At 38.2% G+C, this 24,488-nt stretch overlaps 3 protein-coding genes across 4 annotated transcripts in view; all 3 read left to right on the forward strand.

Moving 5' to 3' along the window:
* LOC134818455 (flagellar calcium-binding protein-like) overlaps nucleotides 1-24,488 on the forward strand; it is a 48,026-nt gene that overhangs the window by 17,936 nt on the left and 5,602 nt on the right. The gene's annotated exons all lie outside the window — the stretch shown is intronic.
* The window catches only part of LOC134818457 (flagellar calcium-binding protein TB-44A-like), a 32,235-nt gene that overhangs the window by 6,731 nt on the left and 1,016 nt on the right, over nucleotides 1-24,488 (forward strand). The window lies entirely within an intron of this gene.
* LOC134818447 (FERM domain-containing protein 8-like) lies at nucleotides 2,369-10,903 on the forward strand. 2 transcript variants are annotated; one of them, XM_063828011.1, is made up of 13 exons: nucleotides 2,369-2,447; nucleotides 4,664-4,831; nucleotides 5,667-5,768; nucleotides 6,033-6,136; nucleotides 6,330-6,451; nucleotides 6,632-6,799; nucleotides 7,059-7,167; nucleotides 7,815-7,868; nucleotides 9,002-9,053; nucleotides 9,368-9,489; nucleotides 9,620-9,753; nucleotides 10,039-10,073; nucleotides 10,354-10,902. In XM_063828011.1, exons 1-13 carry the CDS (start codon nucleotides 2,417-2,419, stop codon nucleotides 10,488-10,490), a joined length of 1,338 nt encoding a protein of 445 aa, XP_063684081.1. In that variant the 5' UTR covers nucleotides 2,369-2,416; the 3' UTR covers nucleotides 10,491-10,902. The 2 variants fall into 2 exon arrangements, with proteins under 2 accessions (XP_063684081.1, XP_063684082.1); XM_063828012.1 differs by lacking the exon at nucleotides 7,815-7,868 and having other exon boundaries at nucleotides 10,354-10,903.

Raw genomic sequence — 24,488 nt, forward strand, 5'->3', positions numbered from 1 at the left:
AAATGCTTAGTCCAGTTTACAAGGTCGGACTAGCTGACTCAGATCTGAATTCTGAGGAGACCACATCTGAAGATGACTGGTTTAGTGAGGCGCATCATGCTCTGCACAACTTTTCGTGCGGCAAAAATATATACAGATCAAGCCCCGACACCATACACCACCGCTAAATCTGGTAACAGATATAATCACCTCTTCAAGTTCCGCTGACTGGTACCATTTAGATCAGCTCATAACTGTGCAAACCTTTCGGACTAATTTCTCTAATCTTTTCAAGTTCATTTAAAAATTGGACAAGCCAGTCTTCTATTTATTAAACGGCAGCAATTTGAAACCGTAAAACACTTACATAGCTGGCCTACCCAGCCCTTCAGGCCTTCATAGCATAAGCAAGAAAGTGTACTGGGTGCATAACTCCATTAAGCTATTTTTATACTATCCCTAGCGGGGTAAGTACTGTCCCTAGCGGGGTAAGTACTGTCCCTAGCGGGGTAAGTACTGTCCCTAGCGGGGTAAGTACTGTCCCTAGCGGGCCTAGGGGCGTGATAACCAATTATTTTTGCATTTTTATCTTACCAACTCACTGGAGATTATGGAACAGAGTCGCCAAAATTTTAGCCCTGGGTGTCCTAAATTTAATGGATCAAATATCAGTATGTTTAACAGTGTTATCTGTTGCTTAGCTCTGGAAAATTAATCCGGTTATTTTTTTATATTTTAGAAGTTTAGATTATGCACAAAAATAACTTTAAACTTTGTGATTTTCAATTAAAAACATAAGTTCTGACGCAGGAGAATGTTATGAAAAAGTATCAAATGTCGCTAATCTGTTCAACAAATTTAAATTTGACTTGTTTTCTGTGGTGAGCATTATGTAAAAGTTAGAAAGAGATTGTTAAAGACATGTAAAGCATAGGAATAAAATAAATCGAAGTGAGCTGTTGTCTATAAAGTTTGGCGTGAAATCCAAAAGAAGGTATTACACGCACAAGTATGGCCCAAAAGTTCAAAATCAAACACAAATTTTGAAACATTGAAACAATTATTACCACACAGATGACAGATGAATTATATATACTTAATGATATATGAACAATATAAATTCAATGTTTGACACGGGTGTTAAATAATGTATAACAACAAATATTCCATGAGAGCTCCTACATCTAAACAATTGTCAATCATTTTAGTACTTTGTCACTAATATAAGGACCAGAGTAAACTCCGTTCCTCTGAACAAAGAAATTTGAACTACACGAGTTGCAGTAAGTTTTATAAAAGTTTTACAGTTAACAATATAGTAGGCTGGATGGGATATGGAATAAAGAAACACTATTTGAGGTGTCCTGTAAAGTTAACTATAGGTATAATTCAAGGTACTAAAATGAGTTGATGGTAAGGATGAATTATGAATTTGAAACATGAGATTTGTGATTTAAATTTGAATAAAAGAAGCGCTTTTCTCAAAGTTTGCCACATTCACAATAATAATGGCATTTTTCCAGTTTTTTGGTAATCAAGATGATAGGATAATAAGGATTATAGGCTGTGTATGAATCTAAAATGTTTTATTTGGAGCTCTTAAAGTTATCTACGTAGGTTCTAAGTTGAATATAAAGATTAACAGATACATCTAGGTAAACTATAGGTAAATATATAATATTAATCATAAGCTAAAATGTACTAATCTTTGTATTCTAAATGGGGAAAAGAAGAAACATTGTCAGTCAGTCGAGAAAATTGTCAGTCAGGCTATATGGCAGCTTTGTAGATGTTGTGACAATGCTAGTAGTGGTTCCAGGCTTGCGACTGGAATTGCGGTGTTAAATCGATTTAACGGTATACCAACGATCCACCTCCCACTTGTTGTTTGGTACTTAGCATTAATAGTGTTAGCTGTAGCCATTTATAGCAAGAATCTTAAAACTAAAGGGGATGACAAGGAAAAGAGGAAGGAAAAAGAATAACGGAACAAACAATTAATTAAAGTATTTACAGGAGCATTAGTTATTGTAATCACAAGCTTCAATAATAAATCACTGACTAAAACATCTAATTAAAATGACACTTGGTACGCTCGCCCATTTTCACTGGTCAGTCTGAACTTCGGTTTAGCACGTTGTACACTTATTCACCTAAGTTTCAGAATTTTTTCAGTTTAGCAGAGTTAGTACCCGTGTTTCAATAAAATCAACATGTCACTTCAGGTTTAGTGATTAGTTGGTTTAAAAACTGTGTCTTATCGGTTAAGTTGATCCTTGGTACACACAGCACAGCTGTATTGTGTACAATCCGCTTGATATTCTACTGTCTCACAAAACATTTGTTTAACCGGGTTATCATTCTGGTATTTAAACAGAATATAACGTATAGGGATGTGTGACGTCTTGCAGCTCTCGATAATCATGATAAGATAGACATGTCGGCGGAGAAGAGTTCAAAAATAAAATGTGAGTAAATAGATTTTTAAATATCTTTACTTGAATCATACGATTTGAATCCTTATCAAAACTATTAAAAATATACTCCACACTTGCCCCCAGTCCGAATCCTATCCAGTTCAAATATAATAAAATATGACGTGCCCTGTACATGTGATTTGTCACGTGGCCTTTACATGACAGTCAAATATAACAGGTATTGTAAGCCAATCACCCATTTAATAACACTTCCCTTATTGTTATGTGTTCTATGTAGTGTTTCTCTTCTTGTGTTATTGTCTGTTAGAGTCATGATGAGCAAACCTTCCAGGGTCAGCAAAACTAAGTGTAAGTTACATTTTTGAGTGCATACTTTCATTATTAATAGTTAAGTTATTTTACTTTCCAAATTTTCAGGTTTTTTTGGTCCTGCAAATGGATTGCTGACATGACATTAAGTCTAAGACCATCTCAGTTTGACTATCAGCGGCCTTTGACCATTAATTTTTTGGATATTTGTTGTTGATCAGTCCCCAACATTTTATGAGACAGTCATTAACTTATTTTACTATGTTATATATTTAAAGGAATAGATCATCATAAGGATCATATTTTGATCAAGTTACAGTTGTGCTACAGATACAAAAACAAATAACTATCTCTTTATTTGCTCGTGGCCATTGAAGAAAGTTTACAACGATTTAAAGAACTGATAAATTACTAAAAGTATAACAATTCGTATTTGAAGTTGTCCAATAGTAAGAGCAACAATCTGTTGCAATCATTGTAATCATTGTAATCATTGTAATCATTGTAATCATTGTAATCATTGTAATCATTGTAATCATTGTTATCATCATAATTCTTGTAATCATTGCAATCATTTTAATCATTGTAATCATTGTAATCATTGTAATCATTGTAATCATTGTAATCATTGTAATCATTGTAATCATTGTAATCATTGTTATTGTGAGGGTATTGGCTCCTGTCTCACATCTTTCACTCTTTAGAAATTGAATCAATCAGTCCAAGATGGCATCTGGTCAATAATAAGCGAGTGATGAAAACAAATTAAAACACAAATATCACTGAACACTGATACACTGATATTTATCCAATAAGCTGTCCGCTTTCCATTACTCAAGAGCATTAACTAGCTCCTCCCACCCTCTAAGAGTTCTCTAAGAGTCCTCCTGGATGATATCCTCCATCACCATGTTAAACACATAATACATGATAGTGATGAGCGTTGTGATGAAGCACAAGATGAAAAAGATGATAGCCACCACGTATTTACAAACAGGATTGGTTGTATCATACTCTCGGAGAGCTTGTTTGGTTTGGCTGGGGTCAATGAGGAGTTGGTGTGCACTGTCTCCCATCTTGTAGTTGTGATTACTTGCAGTTTTAGAGAGCCTAGTGTTGGAATGTTTTGTAGTTTAGAGAGTAAATATATAAATCATGGAATAGGGTTCAGAGAGTAATAGTAAAGTATCAAAGCAATGTATTGACTAGTGTATATTGACTAGTGAGTATTGATGTACATTAAAGGTAACAATTTACAATTTTGCGTTTTCAAGAAATCTTATACATTATAGTCAATCTTTATCTTTCTTTTAGGTATTACATAAACTGTTTGATTCAAGTCTGTGAACCTATTGAGCATGCAGGTACCTTGAACATAGTGAAATAATAGTGAACTTTCAAACATAACTATTTGTTTGCTAAGTAGTACAAGTTTGTTTACAGGATCAGACATAAAAAAGCTGGTTTGGGTGAGTGCCAACAAAACATTACTTAATCAGTAATCAACCAGTCAAGAGCTAGATAAGATTACAGCAAAACAAAAGATATCGTCCTTAGAATTAGAGATACTCGAGAGGAACAACTAAACTCGAAGTTTTCGGAGTAAAAAATAACTTTGACTTAAGGGGAGAAAACATATCGAACTACGGTATGCCGAGGCATGGCAAAACTAGATCAGAACTGTAGGATCCAAATGAAAATACCGAAAGCTATATAACAAGTGTACAATTCCTAATATATAGAGTAAATTGAAGCTTCCCTGTTTACACTTTTATAAGAGCGCGGGGGTGGTGGATCACGTATTTGGTAAACATGTGAACATACTTAATTATATTGCACCCATTTATATTGGCAGTTTTAAGAGAATCTCAGAAAGGTCAGCAAATCAAACATCTAAGGTTGATTGTTAATATTTTGTTAATTGTTAATATTTACAGCGGTGATATGGGTGGTACTAATGGACAAGAAGAAGCAGAAGATCACAGCAGGACGGGAGTGTGATGAGGTGTCCGCTGGTGAACTCAGAGATGCTGTGTGCAGGAAACTGAGGATTACCTCTGATGGAGCTGAAGCTTTCTCTATCTGGATCTGTTCCCCTTTACTTCGTGAGTAGCCTCCCTCCTCCCTCCTCCCTCCTCCCTCCTCCCTCCTCCCTCCTCCCTCCTCCCTCCCTCCTCCCTCCTCCCTCCTCCCTCCTCCCTCCTCCCTCCTCCCTCCTCCCTCCTCCCTCCTCCCTCCTCCCTCCTCCCTCCTCCCTCCTCCCTCCTCCCTCCTCCCTCCTCCCTCCTCCCTCCTCCCTCCTCCCTCCTCCCTCCTCCCTCCTCCCTCCTCCCTCCTCCCTCCTCCCTCCTCCCTCCTCCCTCCTCCCTCCTCCCTCCTCCCTCCTCCCTCCTCCCTCCTCCCTCCTCCCTCCTCCCTCCTCCCTCCTCCCTCCTCCCTCCTCCCTCCTCCCTCCTCCCTCCTCCCTCCTCCCTCCTCCCTCCTCCCTCCTCCCTCCTCCCTCCTCCCTCCTCCCTCCTCCCTCCTCCCTCCTCCCTCCTCCCTCCTCCCTCCTCCCTCCTCCCTCCTCCCTCCTCCCTCCTCCCTCCTCCCTCCTCCCTCCTCCCTCCTCCCTCCTCCCTCCTCCCTCCTCCCTCCTCCCTCCTCCCTCCTCCCTCCTCCCTCCTCCCTCCTCCCTCCTCCCTCCTCCCTCCTCCCTCCTCCCTCCTCCCTCCTCCCTCCTCCCTCCTCCCTCCTCCCTCCTCCCTCCTCCCTCCTCCCTCCTCCCTCCTCCCTCCTCCCTCCTCCCTCCTCCCTCCTCCCTCCTCCCTCCTCCCTCCTCCCTCCTCCCTCCTCCCTCCTCCCTCCTCCCTCCTCCCTCCTCCTTCCTCCCTCCTTATGAACGCATAAACTATGTAGCTTAATTTTACTATACCACTGCTTTATAACTTATAATTTCAGAGTTACAACTAAAGCCCTCACATTACCCGACCGCTATCTGTGACTTGTGGTACGATCTGCTGGCTCAATTTGCTCCCGTCAGTGAGCGACAAGCAAATAATGGTTTGTACTGATTAATATATTATGGTCGCTGCAATCCGTGTAACCTTAATATCCGTTAGTAACTATGTTGGTTGTTCATTTTTGTACACGATGTCTTATTATAACTTTAACTTACGATTAATTGTTGTATTTACACCTCAAATTGTACAATGTTTAATAAAATAATAGTGCGTTGAAACTACAGCACAATGCTGCAAGATAGCGTGCTTTAACAACTTGTGAACAGCACAGTTTCACTCCTAAAACTAATTTCCTGATTCCTAGATTTACCGATAATAATGTTGATGAGGAATGTGTTTTACCCGCTCAGTCAAGAGAAACTGTTAGTGGAGAAAGATTCTCAAGCTAGATACTATCTTACTGCTGAGGTAAGATTTGGGAGCGTCTTTTTATAAAGCTATTGTTTAAGTCAAGGAACAATTTTTATTTTTAAAAAGGTAAGTTTACCATAAAATTTATCAATGTCTTCTGTTAATTCAGTTACTTTGGAACTCTTTACTTTGGAACTCTGTTTTTAAGAAGCCCAACTTCATAAAAACATTGTAACTGCAACTTTTTCAGGCGATGTTTAATTTCCTAACTGGGAGGTACCCAGTTGAAGACGAGTTGGCTTACAAACTAGCTGCTCTTCAACTTAAGATGGAGGGCAAGAAACTCCACAACTTTCCTCCCGGCTCGCTCCAGTATGCATTTTAATTCAGTTGAATTTTTCTTTTATAACTAAACATGTTGATTTTTGAACACACTTTGTTATTAACCATTTTGTTGTTCACATTTAAAAAAGTTTTCGCTGGGTGAAAATCAAACTAAATCTGGCCGTTAGTTTACATGTTTTGTCGATTCTAATTTACCGATACGTTCAGGAACATAGCGAACCAGATTTTACCATGGGACGTCATAAAAAGGAAGAAGAAACAACCTCTCTTCATCGACAAGAGGATCAGATCTCATCTGAACGACTTGAACACGACCACGCCCGGTACACTGGATCACATGTACATCAGCCATATCTGGACTCAGACTTGTTACAGGTATTATACATTATCTACCTACAGGTCAAAAGAGTAGGCTCTCAAAACGGCCTCTGCATACGGGTACAAAGATATCTGCCTACAAGTAGACGGGTCTTTCAAAGATATCTGCCTACAAGTAGACGGGTCTTTCAAAGATATCTGCCTACAAGTAGACAGGATATTTGAATGATATCTATACTATCCAGTATCTGCCAATTTAATTCAATAATTGGCGAGTTAGTTAATCAATAATGCAGTAATTTTAAATTTACACCAGATGCGCGTTCTTCCAAGGACAGACTGAGGTACAGAATCACAGGAGGGATGTTCCGATTAGAGTTGGTATAACCCCCCACAACGTCTTTATTTGGAATAAAGTTACCAACGTATGTATTATCCTTACTACTACATAATATACTGATTACTGATATAATACTACTACTGATCATATGTTCTTACTTATCGTTAGTCTGGGTTGCAATTAGTGTAATCTTATTTATTCCTCGATTTTAATCAGCATTTGTCCACGCTGCATTCGTCAAACTAGAGGTATCTGGTAGATGCGCTATAGTTGTGCCACTGGTGATGCTATAACTCACTTATAAGCTATTAGACCGATGGGTGGGTAGATATGGTGGCTTTGCAGTTATTTACTCAGACAAAATTCATCTAAGAACGTCAAGTTCAAACTCAGTTTCACTAAGTTTCACGCCAGATATAATGATGTAATTGTAAGAGAGTCTGTAAGCCCCGCACTATTCCCCCTCTCTCTCTCTCCCTCACTATAAATTGTGGTTACATCACCACACTTCCTACTGCGTGTAACTCGAGGAGCTTGTGTATAAGACAGTGTGTATAATACAGAGTGTATAAACGCGGAGGCAGTGCACCTCAACACTTCTATAAAACACGGTCTGCCTCTAGCTAACATTGTAGTTCTGTCTGTAGAACGTCTGATTAAGCTGCCCTGAGGGTGGTGGACGACTGAAGTTTGGTGTACAATTTATGTAAACTAATTTACTGATTTATTCAGAACCTTATTCAAATGATACCGGTGAAGGACATTTCTTCAACTAAGTTTCAGACTGTGAGTTATCAGCTGTTTAGCCATCACCAATGAAGCAATTATGATAATTAAGCACTAATATTTCTTTAAATTCTTTATCTACCAAAGCAGATTCTTGTCATATAATTTTATCTGAAACTTATCCGCTATCAAACACTATAAGCTAGTTATAAGTAAAATATCGATGGCGGATGGGGTAAAATGGAGTAAATAATTGCGGAACAGTTCGATTTTGCGGCTTCAATTCTTCATCACTTTATGAGTCACCGTACAATCTGTTAATGCATGCGGATTTATCTGCATTACATTAACGAAATAGGAATAATGTGAGGTGACACTTTCAAATTAGTGTGTGAAGTTCTGAAATAAGTGAACATTTGGTTTTAAGATCACGATTTCAAACTGCATTAACACATAACCGATTTCTTTGAACTGACACTAAAGCTTTCGACTGGATAGCAAGTGGTAATATATAATTTCAAATGATTCGATAGAAATATAACGAACGGTAAGCAGTGGCGTAACGAAGGGCCCCGCCGATCTACTGCTGTGCGGGGGGAGGGGGGCGGGGGCGCCATCTTAGGGCAACAGGCAACGTTACGCCACTGACGGTAAGCTTGAAAATCCAAAAGCAAAATAATTGTACACGCGGAAAAAATGATACAGCCAAGAATTGGTTCCTTTGTTCAGTTGTGTAGAATTGCCCCTAAGAAGAAGTTTCAAACCTGTCTTTGAGTAGTAAACTATTGTATTATCTTGTATATTGGAACACTGTACAAGATGTCCGGTAAAGACAGGCTCCCAGAAATTATGAAAACTTATTTGGGTAATTTGCCAATTTGACAATTTCCCAATGTGACTTTTAACGTGATTCCGTTATTTCCGGTGTTACAAAACATCGTATACTCCACATTAAAGAGCAGCTGCTCGAGAAACACTTTCAAGATCATCAAATCCGTCAATCAATTACTCGCAACTCACAAAGCAGATTTTAAATCTTTTCAATTTTCACCTTTAAGATATTATTCTTGGTTCTAACAAGATCGAACAAGTTTAAACTTTAAAATTTGTTCATATCCAAAATCACAATTGATTCCTCCATATTTTATTTTTAGAATATTCCTTTTTATTTTATTTCAACTTTACATCTTCAGAAAACCATCGCCGAATTCGACAACAAAGAAATTGATACGAAACTCGTCAAAAGTAAGAGTAAAATTCGATTATTTTTTTCAAAGGAAAGTTAACGAGTTAACATTTATATATATCTTAGACTGGATTTCCCTGAGTACCCTGTGGTTCCAGTCAGCTACAATAGACGTAGTGGTTATCGACTACGCAATGTATAGGATATTGAATTTATAGTTGTACTCACGACTCAAGTTACAAAGTCACCTGATTGGAATCCTCGTCATTTCCATGTGTCTATTTACCATCTGCGTATAATTGTTTTTTGCGTATAAATTGATTTTTGAAATTCCTATTAAACTGAAATCTATCTTTAAATTGAATTTGTTCAGACAATCAAGAGAAAGGAGAAAATGGCAAGAAGATCCCATTTGATGTGTGGCTGATAAACTTCACTGTTGTTGCACGTATCACTAAACGAACAAGCACCGCCGTACCCATCTTCTCCAAACAGGTAGATCAAGTGTTATTATCAGAAATACTGGCTTGTTACCCAGCTCTTGTAATAGGTGTCTAGTATGTGGCTTACTTAATCTACCGTATTATAATAATATAGCTGTTTGGTAACAGTTGATAATATCCAGGCGTGTATGATGCAGACAATGTATGAAAGGATGAATGACGAATCACATCTTCACGCTGACAAGGGATCCACTTCAGTCCGCCCAGCTCCAATAATACAGAAGGATCACATCAATGAAGTTGATGCTTTGATGAGGTAATCACAAGTGTAATCTGTGTGTGTGTCATTGGACATCTAGAACATTCTCATGGTATAACACATCAAGATTCAAGATTGATGTCAACTTTAATTTGATGATTAAATGTCTGAGTCGGGTGTTTGACTGGTCCCCTGTCGTGATGTGACATTTAATATGGTGAATGGGGACCACATGTTTTAATCTTTCATTAATCATTGATTTAAGTAAATTAACCTGAAGTTAATTCATGCAACACAGCAATAATAATGGTGTACTCATATAGCTTACATACATCATTTCAGGTCCTACGATTTCTCCAATCCAACTCTTAAGATTGGTAAGTCTGTTATAAATATTTAATGTGACAACAGTGACACTTTGAGTCTAAGACATGGAGTATATTCGTGCTTCTTTGTTAGTAAGCTTCGTAGGCTCGTATGACATGCGTCTAATATCAGCCGCGAATACCGCATGTCATAAATATATAAAAAGTCTAATTTTCTCATCTTCATTGACTGAAATATAGTGCGCGCGTAGGCGCGCAGCCATTAAATTGATATTACCAAATGACAGATAAATTTTAAAGCTTTAAACATGTTATGTTTTATTATTGCCAGGATCTAAAGAGGTGCCGGTTGGAACGCGGCACATCAGCAAGAAAGAGAATTTGAGAGGAGTGATGTTGAACAAAAAAGGGAACAAACTTAAGAAGACAGTTGTAAAACAGACAGTCGCTTCAAAATATGATGTCTGATATTTATTTAAGATTATGCTTCAATTCAGAATTATTATTACACATATTGATATCGTATAATATCAGATAAACTATTTTGTGCATTGATCTGGTTAGATTTAAGTAGGTGTGTGCAGTGTGTAGATACCTCACTAGTGTGTAATGTGTATAAACTATAGATTATAGATTCCTCATCTGACAGAAGTTAATTTTACCTTGAACCAACTTCAACTTCTTATCGATTTAACGAAAAATGTTCTTCAAGTAGCTACGACACTGCTACGTAGGTTACATTTGGTTACATTTGGTAGCTGATGAACAGATCCGAGTTTATTTCTTTAAGATGTATTCAGATTTAATTTTACCAGATAGCTTTTAAAAATTGTTTAGTTGATCAATTATTTTGACCTTCTAATTTCAATTTCAACAAATCACCATGGTATTTTCTTGTGAATATAATCTGAGATGGCTGGACTCCATCATACCGAGGCCTCACCCTTGCAGGTGAGCATTGAAATGAATCAAAACGTTTACCTGCAACCTTACTCTAGCTCGTCTACTACGGTAATTTTAGCTACGGTACAACCACTTCATCCGACTGAAAATTGCAAAACCTTAAAAACTCAATTCACATGATATATTTTTGACAAGAAAAATAATATACACCATAATATGTACTTGATTAGATGATACACAATAGGTTAATTTGGTAGGCAAAAAATAGTCTTAATCTGATCATTTCGATTAAAATTAACTTTAAGACTGAAGTGGATTTACTGGTGTTGTGGTTGGCACTTGGCAGTGGTACAGTGGCACCATGGTGATGGTACAGTGGCACCATGGTGATGGTACTATCACTACAGTGGCAGGATCACTATAGTGACATAACGTTGGTCGTCGCTCCTTCGCCCGTTTCAAGTGTGATTTTTATATAAGCATATTTTAATTTTACTCACCCGCTTCCTCCCCCTCAGTCACATTTTCCTCAGCATCTCCCGAAACACTGTCATAAGCTACGTCCTCGGCAGTCTAGGTGGCTGTGGCTTTACAATCACTTGCTTCAGCATAGCTTGGTAATAGAGTTGTAAGAGTTAGAGAATCAGTGAGAGAAGTGTACAATTTAAAGAGGACATTAAAATGGTTTTATAAGAAACGCAAAGCTAATCAATTAACAGGAAGATATTCAATATGGAATTTGCCACATTTTTGTAGTGAAAACTGTTTAGTGTCTGTAAGTGCAGTAAAACAAATAAAATTAGCAATTTTACGAAAGTTTTAAAATAATCTTATCTTTAATCATGAATATCGTGGTATATCAATCTAATCATAATTATTCTTAATTATGTCCCTTCAAAGTATGGATAATAAAAAGAATTAAGAAGAGCCAAAAAATTAGAAAAAACACAGAAAGAAGTTCAGAGTCAATGCTATGTTGAGTACCCGGTACATCGCAACTCACTTCGTTTAATTCCGAAATTTTGTTTCACTAAAGATCGAAACAAAATAGTATATTAGTACATCACGTCAACAGTCAACACGTGAGAAACTCATCATAACGAAGAGACAAGTCTTTAAGTTACCTGGTGACCTCAGGCTATCATGTTCATAAATGGAGATTCGGCGGAATTACAGGCTGAGCGCGGCCCAGTCTTCAGCATTCTACTGTCGTTGCCCTGAAACAGTCCCTCTGAGCATCATCATAACCTTCCCCCTCAACTCCTGACTTCTAGATATCATGATGAGTGGTGTCAAAAGTGCGTTCATCAGAGGTAGTGTGGTGCTGATCATCAATTTGCAAACCAGCAAGGCAAAGGGATCCTCAATGTAGTAGTCCATATAATGTTGGAAGTAGATCTGTAGGACTGCTATTCCTGAGTTACAGACCAAGAAAACAGCAGAGAGGATGAAAACTGTGGTATTCACATGTGACCAATCAGTGACCACTGGATGATCAGGGTTGCGTGCACGTGCTCTGATCCGAGTGATTGAAAATTGGACCAGGAGGCAGACCATAACCACCCCTATAGGAGCTAGGTACAGTAATCCAACTTGGCAATCTAATATCACTATCTCACTATCTACGTTCTCGTTCCATGTTATCATTCCCACCAACACAAGGAAGATACACAAATTATGACCAATGAAAGCAAGCACAACATTCTCCCACATATAATACCAGTACAAATCCAGTCCACCGTCGAGAACAATACACCAAACGTCAACAACACACAACAACACTAGGAAACCGAAGAAAAGAGCCATCGCTATCTTCAGAACTCCAAATTTTACCTGATGGAAGGGGAATGATAGCTTTACCGTTCTTAAAACAGCAAGTATCATGTTCAAGAGAACCATCGATGGTAAATACGTCAAAAAATCGCCTGTAAATACGCCGTATTCAAAAATTCTAAGAAATACGTGAAATACGGCAAAATTTGGCGCTTAAATTCTTTGATGGTAAAATTTTTCAAAATACGCGCGTATCTCTATGGAAATACGTGATTACAGATTAGTGATATTTGCGCGTGCGTCGCTGGCTCAGTGGTATATAGCAATACTGACAGTCGTTTTGGAGACTTTACGGTGCTCGAATGAAAACGCTGCAGCGACTTGCTATTCTTATGCTGAACCAACCAATCAGTCAGTCTGCTGCAAAGCAGAGCTTCTAAGGGTATAAAGCAGTTATGCCTCCCTCGAGGAATAGACTTTCAACCGAGACCCAGTTCCAGTGCATTTTTATCTATTACAATATTCGCAGACTAAGATCACAAGTCTCTCTTGCTTGAATTTTGAAACCGGTTACCGGATTAACACGGACTTCCCAGTGGCATAAATTTAAAAAGTGACTAGGAATCCAGCCTGGAAAGAAAAAACGGCTATAATAAATTTTTAAAACGGCTATAATAATTTTTTCGGCCGGAAGACGATTTCATTTCACCTTGCTAGTTATATTACAGAGGTATTTTTAGTTATTCATTAGTTATTCATAATTGCCAAAAGTATGGGAAAAAATGATCCTATCCAAGTCTCGAACTCGCTATCTGATGATATGGAGCTAGCGTATTAACCAATTAGGCCACGATTCCATATACTGTAATGTAATATTTATATATATATCTTCGCGCGTTACTGCAACTTAATTTGAAATACGTAATTTATCATCGGGAAATACGTATGCGTAGTATCTACGCGTAGTCTCCCCAAAACGCATTTACCATCCTTGAAGAGAACTGATGAGGCGTAGCCGAGAAGGGACATCACCGTGTGTATCACCATACATACCGTAGCAGAAACAGGAGGTATAGCTTCATAGTGCAACAGTACAACACATATCATCAGGATCAGGTGACCCAAACACGTGACCAAATCTGCTGTTGTTATCAAAAGAAATAGTGTGTTTGTGAGCGTTCCACGGTTCCGCCAGTAGTAGATCAAGACTGTGAAACAAACAGCTACAGTTAGGACACATAGCGGAATGTTTATCGGGGCGACGAACATAAACGCACTCTCGAATGGCTTTTCATCGAAGAGTTCGTTTATATTTTCCATTCAGACTTAAAGAATAAGATACAGATCTTAGACAAAATATCAAACTCGCAAATCTATGATGGAGAGAACATAAAATGAACTATGGAATATTATGGACTGCACATCATCGACTCAATCAAAACTTTCATCAAGGGAAGGGATAAAATTTCATCCAGGAATTTCAATTTCCTGATCCCAAATCCCTTCCTTAATTTCAACTTCCTCGCAATTCAACAGAAAGATCCAGCGAGTCAGAATATAACATTTAGTAAGTCTACCCCCCTCCTCCCTCCGTAATCAGTTTTACACATTGCAATTGTGTCAAAATTACACTAGCGTAATCATTTGGAAACCCCCCCCCCCCCCCCCCCCTCGGCTGCTGCCTGCTTACGTAATATGTGAACGATCCCTAAGTAAAGGAATTAGAAATAAGGACTGCACCGAACCATAGACTTCTGGAATCTGGAATCTGTTGCACTAACTTATCACTTTATCATCACACAACATCTATTTGGGTGAGCCAGGGCCCAGGAGAGAAAAAGGATTTCTCCTCCGTTGCGATCACTGTGTAATTGTAGCTGTGTGTAGCTAATTCCTAATGTCATGAAATCATCTATGATCTAAGATATAATGCGTTTGGACACGAAGGGAAACACACAAGGTAAGGCTTGAAATCTTCGTTAAACTACATCATTAGAGCCTGTAAAAACATTTAACTTTAAGATAAGCACTCTATCAGGTAAAATTCATATATAATCATCATAGTTTAATAACTCAAACGTAAAAATTGTAACAAAGGCAAAATTTAATCAGTCAAAATTCGTATCATGTAAGTAATTGATCTAAAATAGATACTCTTTTCATTTTGTTCGTCAAAAAATAATCAGCCACAATTTAGTTGAACTGCAATTTTTTTCGCTGTATATCGTTTGATATGTACAATTTATTAAAAGTTAAAAATACGAATCAAATGATCGAAAATCAGTAATTAAATATTAACATCACGTAAAAAATTTTCATCAAACTATTCACAACAACTGAAAGTAATATAATTGGAAATCATCATCAATGAGTATAAACATTGTCAAAAATACAAATTTGAAAATCAAATATCAAATATCTGGTACTTTTTGCTAAAACAGCAACATTTTAAGAGGTTCAGATAATTAGTCTGAATCAAAATATAAAACGTCAAATGGAAAATATATTGGAACCTTGGTCAAATTATGTACATAGGTCATAGATAAATAAAAAATGAATGAATATAAAGAATAAAAAACGCCATTGCATTAAAAAATTCTGACCTTTTCAAAAAAATATGAACTTTCCAATCCCTACATTACTTTTCAACTCATCATAACTGTAGTAGTTGTACAGCAATACTAAGGTAGTGGGACTACTGGCACTGCTATATCATAACTATTAAATATCATACAGGATCATACACTGCATCCCATCAAAGAGTAGTTTCAGTTTCACTGGAAGCACGAGCTCGAATAGCATCACTCAACAAAATAAACTCTGGTAATCTTATCCTAGCTCCCTGGACCCTTCTAACAGTCACCCTCACCCTCACCTTCAACATAGCCACACCCTTAAACACAGGCCGGAACAAGTTATCATCAACGTAGGACAAACAGAAGAAGGTGAAGTCTTTGAGCGAGTAAGAGTAGATGACAGGGGAGAGGGACCGGGAGAGAAGGGTCACAATGGAGTCCAGGGCTAAGCAGTACCGCCTGGCTTCCCCTTTGGAGGCTCCGTTTAGAAATAGTATAGTTATCTCCGAGTAGGTACTGAAAGGATTTGATAAGAGTGATTTCCTAAGATTTTCTTAAAGTATGTTTGACATCGTAAAAATTACTTAGGTGAATAATTTAACTTGAACGGAACTAAGTTCGTTCCGTTCGAGATACTAGTTGGAACCAAAAGCTTACTAGATCCGTATCGTTCTAAAAGATTCATTAAAAATGTAAACAAAAATCCGGTTTCTCGGGTGTGTTAACTTTATCATAACCAGGATAATCGCTAAAATTCAGACATCAACTATCTGAATTTGCGTATACCTTATATCCATGATAATTCACACGGCCTTAATTCGTACGAAAACGAGCGTGCATAATTTTAACTATATGGATATTTTTAACCGTGCACAGTTGGTCGCCGTTCATCCGTGGAGTGTGTGCTTAGGTCGACATGATTCATGGGGCCACTTGTGATCAACGTGCACAGTTAAATAAGGCCTGTCATGATATCATGGATCGCTTAGGTTCCACCAGGATCTGGTAGTCCTCATAATCCTGCGGCCTCTATGTATCGTAATCTCGCACAACTCCGTAAGACCCTTGTGAGTTTGGCATGTGAAAATTTGCAGCCTTCCAGACATTGATTGGGTTAACGAGGAGTCGTACGTCACCTCAAGATCGGGTGACAGGGGGCTGACCGGGCCAGAACCCAATTGATTGGGTCTGAGGTAACGTTATTAAGAGCCTGAGGTCACGTGACTGTGACGTCACCAGAGCTTGTTCTCCGTTTCCCGCTCATTGGACCTTGCATGCTTGTGAATGTGGGTGTAAGTACAGCTGTACTGTAGTTTATATCTAATTACCCCCTGCAGAAACCGTAAATTTATTTTCGGGTGGCAGACAACTGAACCCAATTGAACCTATTTCCCACGCAGTTAACAGGCACCCAATCAGCTTAATTGGGTGACCAATCAGCTTAAATCCCAAAACGACAACTGAACCCAGGTCATATCACAACTGCACCCAAATTGAAAATACGACAACTGAACCCAAGGAAATACGACAACTGAACCCAACGATCGGATTTTCAGTGATATGACTGTGGTCATTATCACTATAGGATAGATCATGACCACTGTAATTTAGAGCATTGGAGCCCTGTGCTTACCCCGGTAAAATATAAATACATACATGCTACATGAAGATTGAAGAGGTCTCCTCCTAGTCGTTGGAGTGGCCTGCATCACACACATCTCTTCTACGGTGTTCCACTAGTTTTAGAGCTAACTGTTTTACTGCGTCTCTGCTGATGTTATAGACACCTGTCAGCCGTATCCTCGAGAACACAGGCCATCCAGCCTTTACGGAGTCGTCCTCTCAGTCTCCCTTTGGTTTCTAATCCCGTAAAAAATTGGGAAACTGTGTCTCTGGCATTCTGACAACGTGCCCGTCTAGCTTGAAAGTTAGCCTTGTAAATACGGATCTTGATGGGCGTTCTTATAGTTCCGCTGTTTCATGTCTTCCAAAGCTGATGGAACGCACCATTAGCACGCTGGATACTTGGCTCAGGTTACTTGACTCAGATCTCGTGACTCCTGATGCTTTTGGAGGGCCTGCCATGGTTCAGATCTCGAGCCCTGGGTAGGATCTCGATGCTTGAGGAGCAGTGGATCGTATCCTTTTCGGCACGCTTCGTGAACACGTAAGCTTGTTAGATCAGATCTCGCGATCGAAAGGCACCTGAGACCCTGTCATCTATTAGTACGCTTGTTATACAGATCGGATCAATACATAAGGAAGAGAGATGGTGATCACAGTATCGGATCATGGTTGTCTTCAGCAAGTACATCAGCGGACAAAGAGGAGCTCAACTACTTCTGGACACAGACGGTTTCCTCTACACCCGGAGAAAGGATCGAGATACCCCTACTACCTCTACTTGGAGATGCCAGAATTACAGAATCAAGAAATGTCCTGCTCATGTATTCCTTGACCATGGAGATCAGTCCAGCGGTGCCAAACCTCATTCCCACGACCCTGACAACTTAGTAGCTGAGAAAGCAGAGTTCAGAGCAGAATTGAAGCGGAAAGCTGGCGACCAACACCTTCCAGCAACACAAAACCTCCTCACCGAAGCCTTATCTACATGCCCATCCGAAATCAACGTGGTACTACCTAAACTAGAATCCCTCGCCAGAATTGTCCAACGATCACGAGCAGATAAGTCCGGATCTGCCAACCACTCCGAAGCACCAACCTCAACAGACCGAAATTATAGCACTAGAAACCAGGCAGCAGCTAAACTAGAACGGTATTTGGAAACCTGGTAAACTGTTAGTGATTTCTAGTGACGATTGGGTTCAGTTGTCGTTTCAAAGTTAATTAGGTAGTCTGATTGGGTTTATAATTATTTTCCCAAGCTACCCTGTCTAGGAAAAGTCCAAATTGGGTTCAGTTGTCCGGTAGCCTTATTTTCTGACAGAAAGCTAGAAATTTACCAAAATATCGACATTGTTATAAACTTATTATGATGAACATTCCTGACCTAAAATTGCACGAGAAATCGATTAAACTTGGTTTCAGAGCTCAACAATACTTCCTTATGCCTTAAATTCCATGTTTTATCGATAAAATCAACATTATGATCCTGTTGATTAATTAGTAACAGGTAACAAATACGCAGAAACAACCATCACACCTACATTGCATTCTTAACAATAACGGGTCGATTTCGAGTGACCAATAATCCTCGTGATGATACGTCATGTGTTCCTGATCATCATAAGCAATCAAGAAACAGGAGCGGCAAGGTCAAAAGGAAATCGCGGCACTTGCAGAATCGCGATTTTTCCCATTCCCTGCGACAAATCGCGATTTTTGCCGTTTGTCGAGACAAACAGATCTTCGCGACAAATTGCGATTATTCTAGTTCTCTGAGGACCAAATTCGCGCATTCTCCTTTAAATCCGAGGGCCAAATATCACGTTCTTTATAATTATATGGAACTAATCACATCCACAGCCTTCCGAATGTAGGTACGGACCGAAAAAGTATTTCCGGCTCATAATGCTCAGAGAAGCATGAAACATGAACAAAATTAGTAGTTTCCAGAAAAACTTTGAAAATAATTTCGATTTAGAAAATTTTCGGTCCGAGTCATTCTCGATAGGTACAGTTAGGAAAGTGCCTCAATATGTAAGTTACTCTCCTTATTTCTATATAAGGACACGTTCATTTGAGTTTGAGGATATTGGTAAATATAAGTGACCCTATTAAAAGGCACAGTGTAGTTGACTTTGTCACACTATGAAATTACATAAACCCTTGATGGTTAGGATAATCGTCTCATCCTCTCGGCTAACTTTGTCACATAACGATATCTTAATCAGGTGATAAGATATCGCTTAAATACGGCCGGCACGGAAATGGTTACATTGTCACACTATAAACATGTGACGGAGTAAATATGGACCCCTTGCCACCGTTTATGACCAAATTTTTGGGTGTCCAGTTGATTGGATGGGTACATATGACCATTACCTACATATTTGACGACTTTTTTCGTTAGATGGTGCACTCAGGTTTACTCTGTCACACATTAAAGAAAATATGTGATGAATGTTTAGTGCACCCTGATAAGCAATGCTGAGTAGTGTAGGTTTATTTGATGGCCTGAAAGTGCTGGGAATTGTTATTATATCATATAGTAGTAAGGAATTAGAACACAGAAGGCACAACCAAGTTTACTTTGTCACATAATCTTGATGATATCTGAACATGTGTGAAATTGAACAAATAATGATATACCAGCTTAAACCCCTTATATTGCGTACTATGGATCAAACAACACTGCTAGTACCATGCACCAGTCACATAGATCATTATCAGGTGGTAATATGTTAACAGTGTCACAATTAAACTACCGCAACATGGTCAAAAATAGGGTAATTTCGTCACAACAAAATTATTATAACTCTGTTAGCTCCTTGATGGCAAAATAACTAGTTTATCGAAATTTGTTTGATGATAAAGTTACATAGTATTCTGATAGAGGTATAGATCTTCAAAATAGGGTCAAGACATGTTTACTTTGTCACATTAGTTATTATAAGAGTTAGGTAGTCGTCATCACATTAACATATATTTTTTTGTAGTTTGGATTGATCTATATAGGTAATAAAGCAGCCTATGCTAATTTTTACACTATCTTGAAATTGTTAGGGCAGGGAAAGTTAATTTTGTCACATTTTTAGTGACTTTGACGAATTTAACCTAAAATTGTCAAACTTAAGCTCTGATATTCTGGACAATATTCTACCAATTTTTTCTGAAAGAATGTTGAATTCTAATAGAGTTATAGAATATAGATCTTCAAAATAGGGGCAAGACATGTTTACTTTGTCACATCAGTTATTATAAGAATTAAGAGGTATTAAAAGAGACTGTTTCATTCTATAATCATTGTTTTTAACCTATTTACGATTTCGTATCAATTTTGTGACAATGTAAACATCAACTGATCTTAACTTGCATCAACTACATTGTCATCATATAAAGTTTTCCCGCCTTTCAAACCAAAATCAGATATAAGTAATTCGCCAAAAATTTAAAATTCCATATAATGTGACAGAATTAACCTCATTTCCCAATAACCAAGTGCCTGTATTAGCTAACTATTCAAAACAACATATTTTAGGGCTATGATTGGTAGATCAACCATCAGATAATGAGTTGAAAGGGTTTTTATGACACCTCACAGTAGAATAGAGGTATGTTATTCTGAGTGTGACAAAGTTACCCAAATATTCCCTGGTAACCGTTCGATCCGTGCCCTTTAACCAATGTTGTATCATAATTGTTAGATTGGCCTAATCTACTATATTTCAGACCAAGGAATGATAATATAATATAGACAACTGCAGTTAACTAAGTCACACAAAATGTGACATTTGAAACATTATAGTACCTAACAACAATAGATTTTCTTTCTGAGCAGTGCATATGGGAGTAAGGGTTACGTGGCTAATGTTCAGAACTTCTGAACGTGCTAGGTTAATAGATGTCAAAATTAAGCCACTATCGTCGAAAACGCTATTATTTTTGTTTACCAATATCCTCAAATTCAAATGAACGTGTCCATAAACATAACTTTTATAATAATTCTTACGTAATAATTATAATAATTTTATATTATCACTAGAAGCCGCACAGACCTACTATCTACACACAAACCAACTATTAATTTTCATTACCCTAATCCTATGATTATGAACCAGTGCATCCCTAATTCATAATTCATGTAACAACATCATGAAGAAGAGTCTGTTTAGATCTTAACACTTAATATTATTAATATAGTTCTAGATGCTATTGTTTTGCCTGAGGAGCCTGTCGCTCCCTAATCTATCTATACTAACAAGCTATTTAACGAATTTATGACATCTAACTTAGCTCTGCAAATACATTATCTTTCGCCGCAAATTCGCCGCGATTTTGCCTAGTTTGATTTGTCGCGGCGCCGCGATTTTTGGCCCAAATAATCGCGATTTTCTTTTGTCCTTGAGGAGAGGCGGTTACTTTAAATCAATGGTTTACGTTATTTTTGTGAATTCGACCCCTGTTGAAACGGTTATCACACTTTGTTACTGCATATGTATTGAGGATAGCTTTACAAATAAGAGGATCCCTCAGAGTCAGACCCAATCAATTGGGTTCTGACCTGGTCAGCCCCCTGTCACCCGATCTTGAGGTGACGTACGACACCTCGTTAACCCAATCAATGTCTGGGCTGCAAATTTTCAAATGCCAAACTCACAAGGGTCTTACGGAGTTGTGCGAGATGACGATACATAGAGGCCGCAGAATTATGAGGACTACCAGATCCTGGTGCAGGTGGAACCTAAGCAATCCATGATATCATGACAGGCACTAACAGTTAAACCTTTTAAAACAAAAAAGGCAAGGTAAAGTTAAAATATGAAAGATGAACCTGAGAAAGTAGACCAAGACCATAGATCCGAGTGTGGAGAGAGCTCGTGAGTTGGTGTGTTGGAGACACATCACACGTGCTAGGAGGAGGAGAGCGAGGAGGAGGGGCAGCAGACCTGATAGAGTCAGCAGAAGGGTAACTAGGGTATGATGTGTGGAACTCTTCTTTACCCAGCATCTTCCTAAGGGAGTGGTCATGTGGTTAGTGGGTTACAAATTTGGGATACAAGTTTGTTCGTTGGTATGGATCCAGATTGGGTTGATCAATTGGTTTAGGAATTTGCAGGCGGTAACGCCTAAAAGTGCCACTAGCTGAGTTTATCAAATTTGAGTGGGATTGCCGATAACCGCTTCATCTATCATGCCTTGTATTTACTATTTATGCGTAGTCATTGACAACAAGTTACTATATCACCAAGTTACCATAGCACCATAACACAAACACTGTAATGACGAATAAGGTCGAATTCGTTCGACCTAATCGAATTCGTTCTCCACGGCATGATCAAAATTTAATTTTCTAACTTAACTAATAACTACCCAAACGTTTCGAGGGTGGTTTATTTGATATTTCGCAAAGTGTAACTTGATTATGATAATCGATCATCCAAGACGTGTCGGCGCTCTTCAACTTAGTAAAAAGATGACGCCACCGTGCGCCCGCGATGTTATTTTTTAAAGTTTTTGGAGCAGATCTATGAGGAACTTCATAAGCATGATGAATGTACGAGGTGAGAAACAGATCTGCAGTTCTTAAGATTTTAACTATTAAAAGTCATACAAACTTTTATTAGGTACGTAATCGTATTTAGTGAGTCAAAAAGCAGCAGTTGTATCTACTTATAAAGCAATGAAAGGCATTAGTTTGGTCAAATCAAATGGAACATATGCTATCAGACTTTCAACTGACTATGGCAGGGTTAAAACAGTTTTAACGCTAGCAACGATCCCCTTTTACATAGTTCCACTAAAATGATAATTTAAGATTAAATATGTATACTGTAGTGATAGGTAGATAAAGTAAAATGTGTAATAAAACGGTAGGAATAAAGTATACTAAGTAAACGTAGTCAACACGTCATACAACGAACTGACCCAAACTACAATTACTCCCGCGTAATTTCCCGCGTAATCCTAGAACTCCGATTTGCGCCGCCGCAAAGTTATTATAAAACTAAATTCAACACGTGCGACAAATATTTCGTAACATTAGAAAAGGATGCCATAGGTCAGGCTATGGCATTAATATATTTCCACACCCAATACCAAACTTATTCTTTAGCCCATGCCTCTTTACCACTGATAAGTATATTTTACTAAGACGATCCCGTCTAAAACCCAACTCAATTAAATCATCAGTAAACTTCAAAACCCTATCAGAAAAAGCAACAACGTTATTACATATCCTAGAATATCTCACAACCTGTGAACAGTACGTGCCATATAATACACTACTAGCTTGATTACTCATCAAAGGTTGAAACTTGACCACTTTAAAACCAAACTTATCCCTTTTATCATAAACTCTACACGAAAACTTCCCCTCGCTATTTATCGAAATATCAAGATCTAATACATTGGCGGCACTATCTACTTCATTTTCCTTATTAAGAGTAAGAGAGTCTGGATATATTAACTTAAAATATTCCTCTAAGTAACCATCAGAGTTAAGGGTAGTAATATAGCTAATGAGAAAATTTGTTTTGGAAATAAAATCGTGAGCACTCAAAGCCTGGCTATAGTTAGTACAATTCACTCTTGCTTCTTATTTTTTGTGCTATTGTAATCGCTTTCTTTCTCTCGATTTATCCCACAATTGTCATAGAGACAGAGAATACGTCTGTATAGAAGGCCGAAAGTCTGCTTCCTTTACTTGCAAACAATCAAGCAGTAGCAGATAACCGCGATGCTTGTCGAAGCGTTTGCGAGAAGCAGAGGCAATGTGCAGCTTATTCAATGCTTCACAAAGTGAGATGAGCTCAACTGCTATTAAAGCTTGCGTAGTCACGATTTCGATCAGTTCGAACGTTCCAGTTTTGAGTGAGGTCAGCTCTTTCGTTTTACGGAGCTTTTTAACGCTTAAAAACAATTACGTAAAGTTTTCAACTTCTTCCTCATTACGTAACTTTTTAAACCTCTACACCATTATTGTATAAAAGAGTGGCTATCGTACGAAATGCATCGTTTGCAATGAATCGCATACTCTGTTACTCACACTTTGAATTTTATTTCTTCTGTCCAACTAAACAATAATTTAATTCGTAATTTCCCGAGATTTGAATTTAATTCCTAATTTCTGATGCTGTGAATTTACCTCTGTAAGGACAGAACTGAGTGCCAGTCAGATAAGCCACCAAGATACTGAATGTGAGACTGATTGTCGTGATACAGACTAGATCTACCCACGTTTTTCTTCCTGGACACATCAGATGATGCTCTATTGGTCTGAAATAGTGAAATATAAACCACAATTTAACAATCATTTGGCCGTTTTTCTATAATCTTTCTTATGCTGGAAATGAAGTTGTTTATCTGGAGAACTAGAAACAATTTAAGTTTCTCATCAGGCAAGGATGCAAATTGCAAGCATTTAGCATACTGCTTTTTATACTGATAGTCACTGCCACATTTTGAGAATAATAAGCCGTTATTTCCAACCGCTAATGTTAAGTTTAAAGCTTTAATTTGAAGGCTTGAAAATAGCAATCAGTGTGATAAGATTTAACGAAGTCTCCTACCTAAAAACTGAGTTGATCCGCTC

The sequence above is a fragment of the Bolinopsis microptera genome, chromosome 7 (assembly GCF_026151205.1).
Source record: "Bolinopsis microptera isolate Bmic1 chromosome 7, MBARI_Bmic_1.0, whole genome shotgun sequence".
Classification (NCBI taxonomy): domain Eukaryota; kingdom Metazoa; phylum Ctenophora; class Tentaculata; order Lobata; family Bolinopsidae; genus Bolinopsis; species Bolinopsis microptera.

Bases quoted from the DNA above. Each gene is read 5' to 3' on its own strand.
- LOC134818447 (XM_063828011.1), top strand. From the start codon at position 2,417: ATGTCGGCGGAGAAGAGTTCAAAAATAAAAT. The intron at 7,869-9,001 runs GTGAGTTATCAG...TTACATCTTCAG, and splicing joins CTTCAACTAAGTTTCAGACT to AAAACCATCGCCGAATTCGA. The intron at 10,074-10,353 runs GTAAGTCTGTTA...TATTATTGCCAG, and splicing joins CAATCCAACTCTTAAGATTG to GATCTAAAGAGGTGCCGGTT.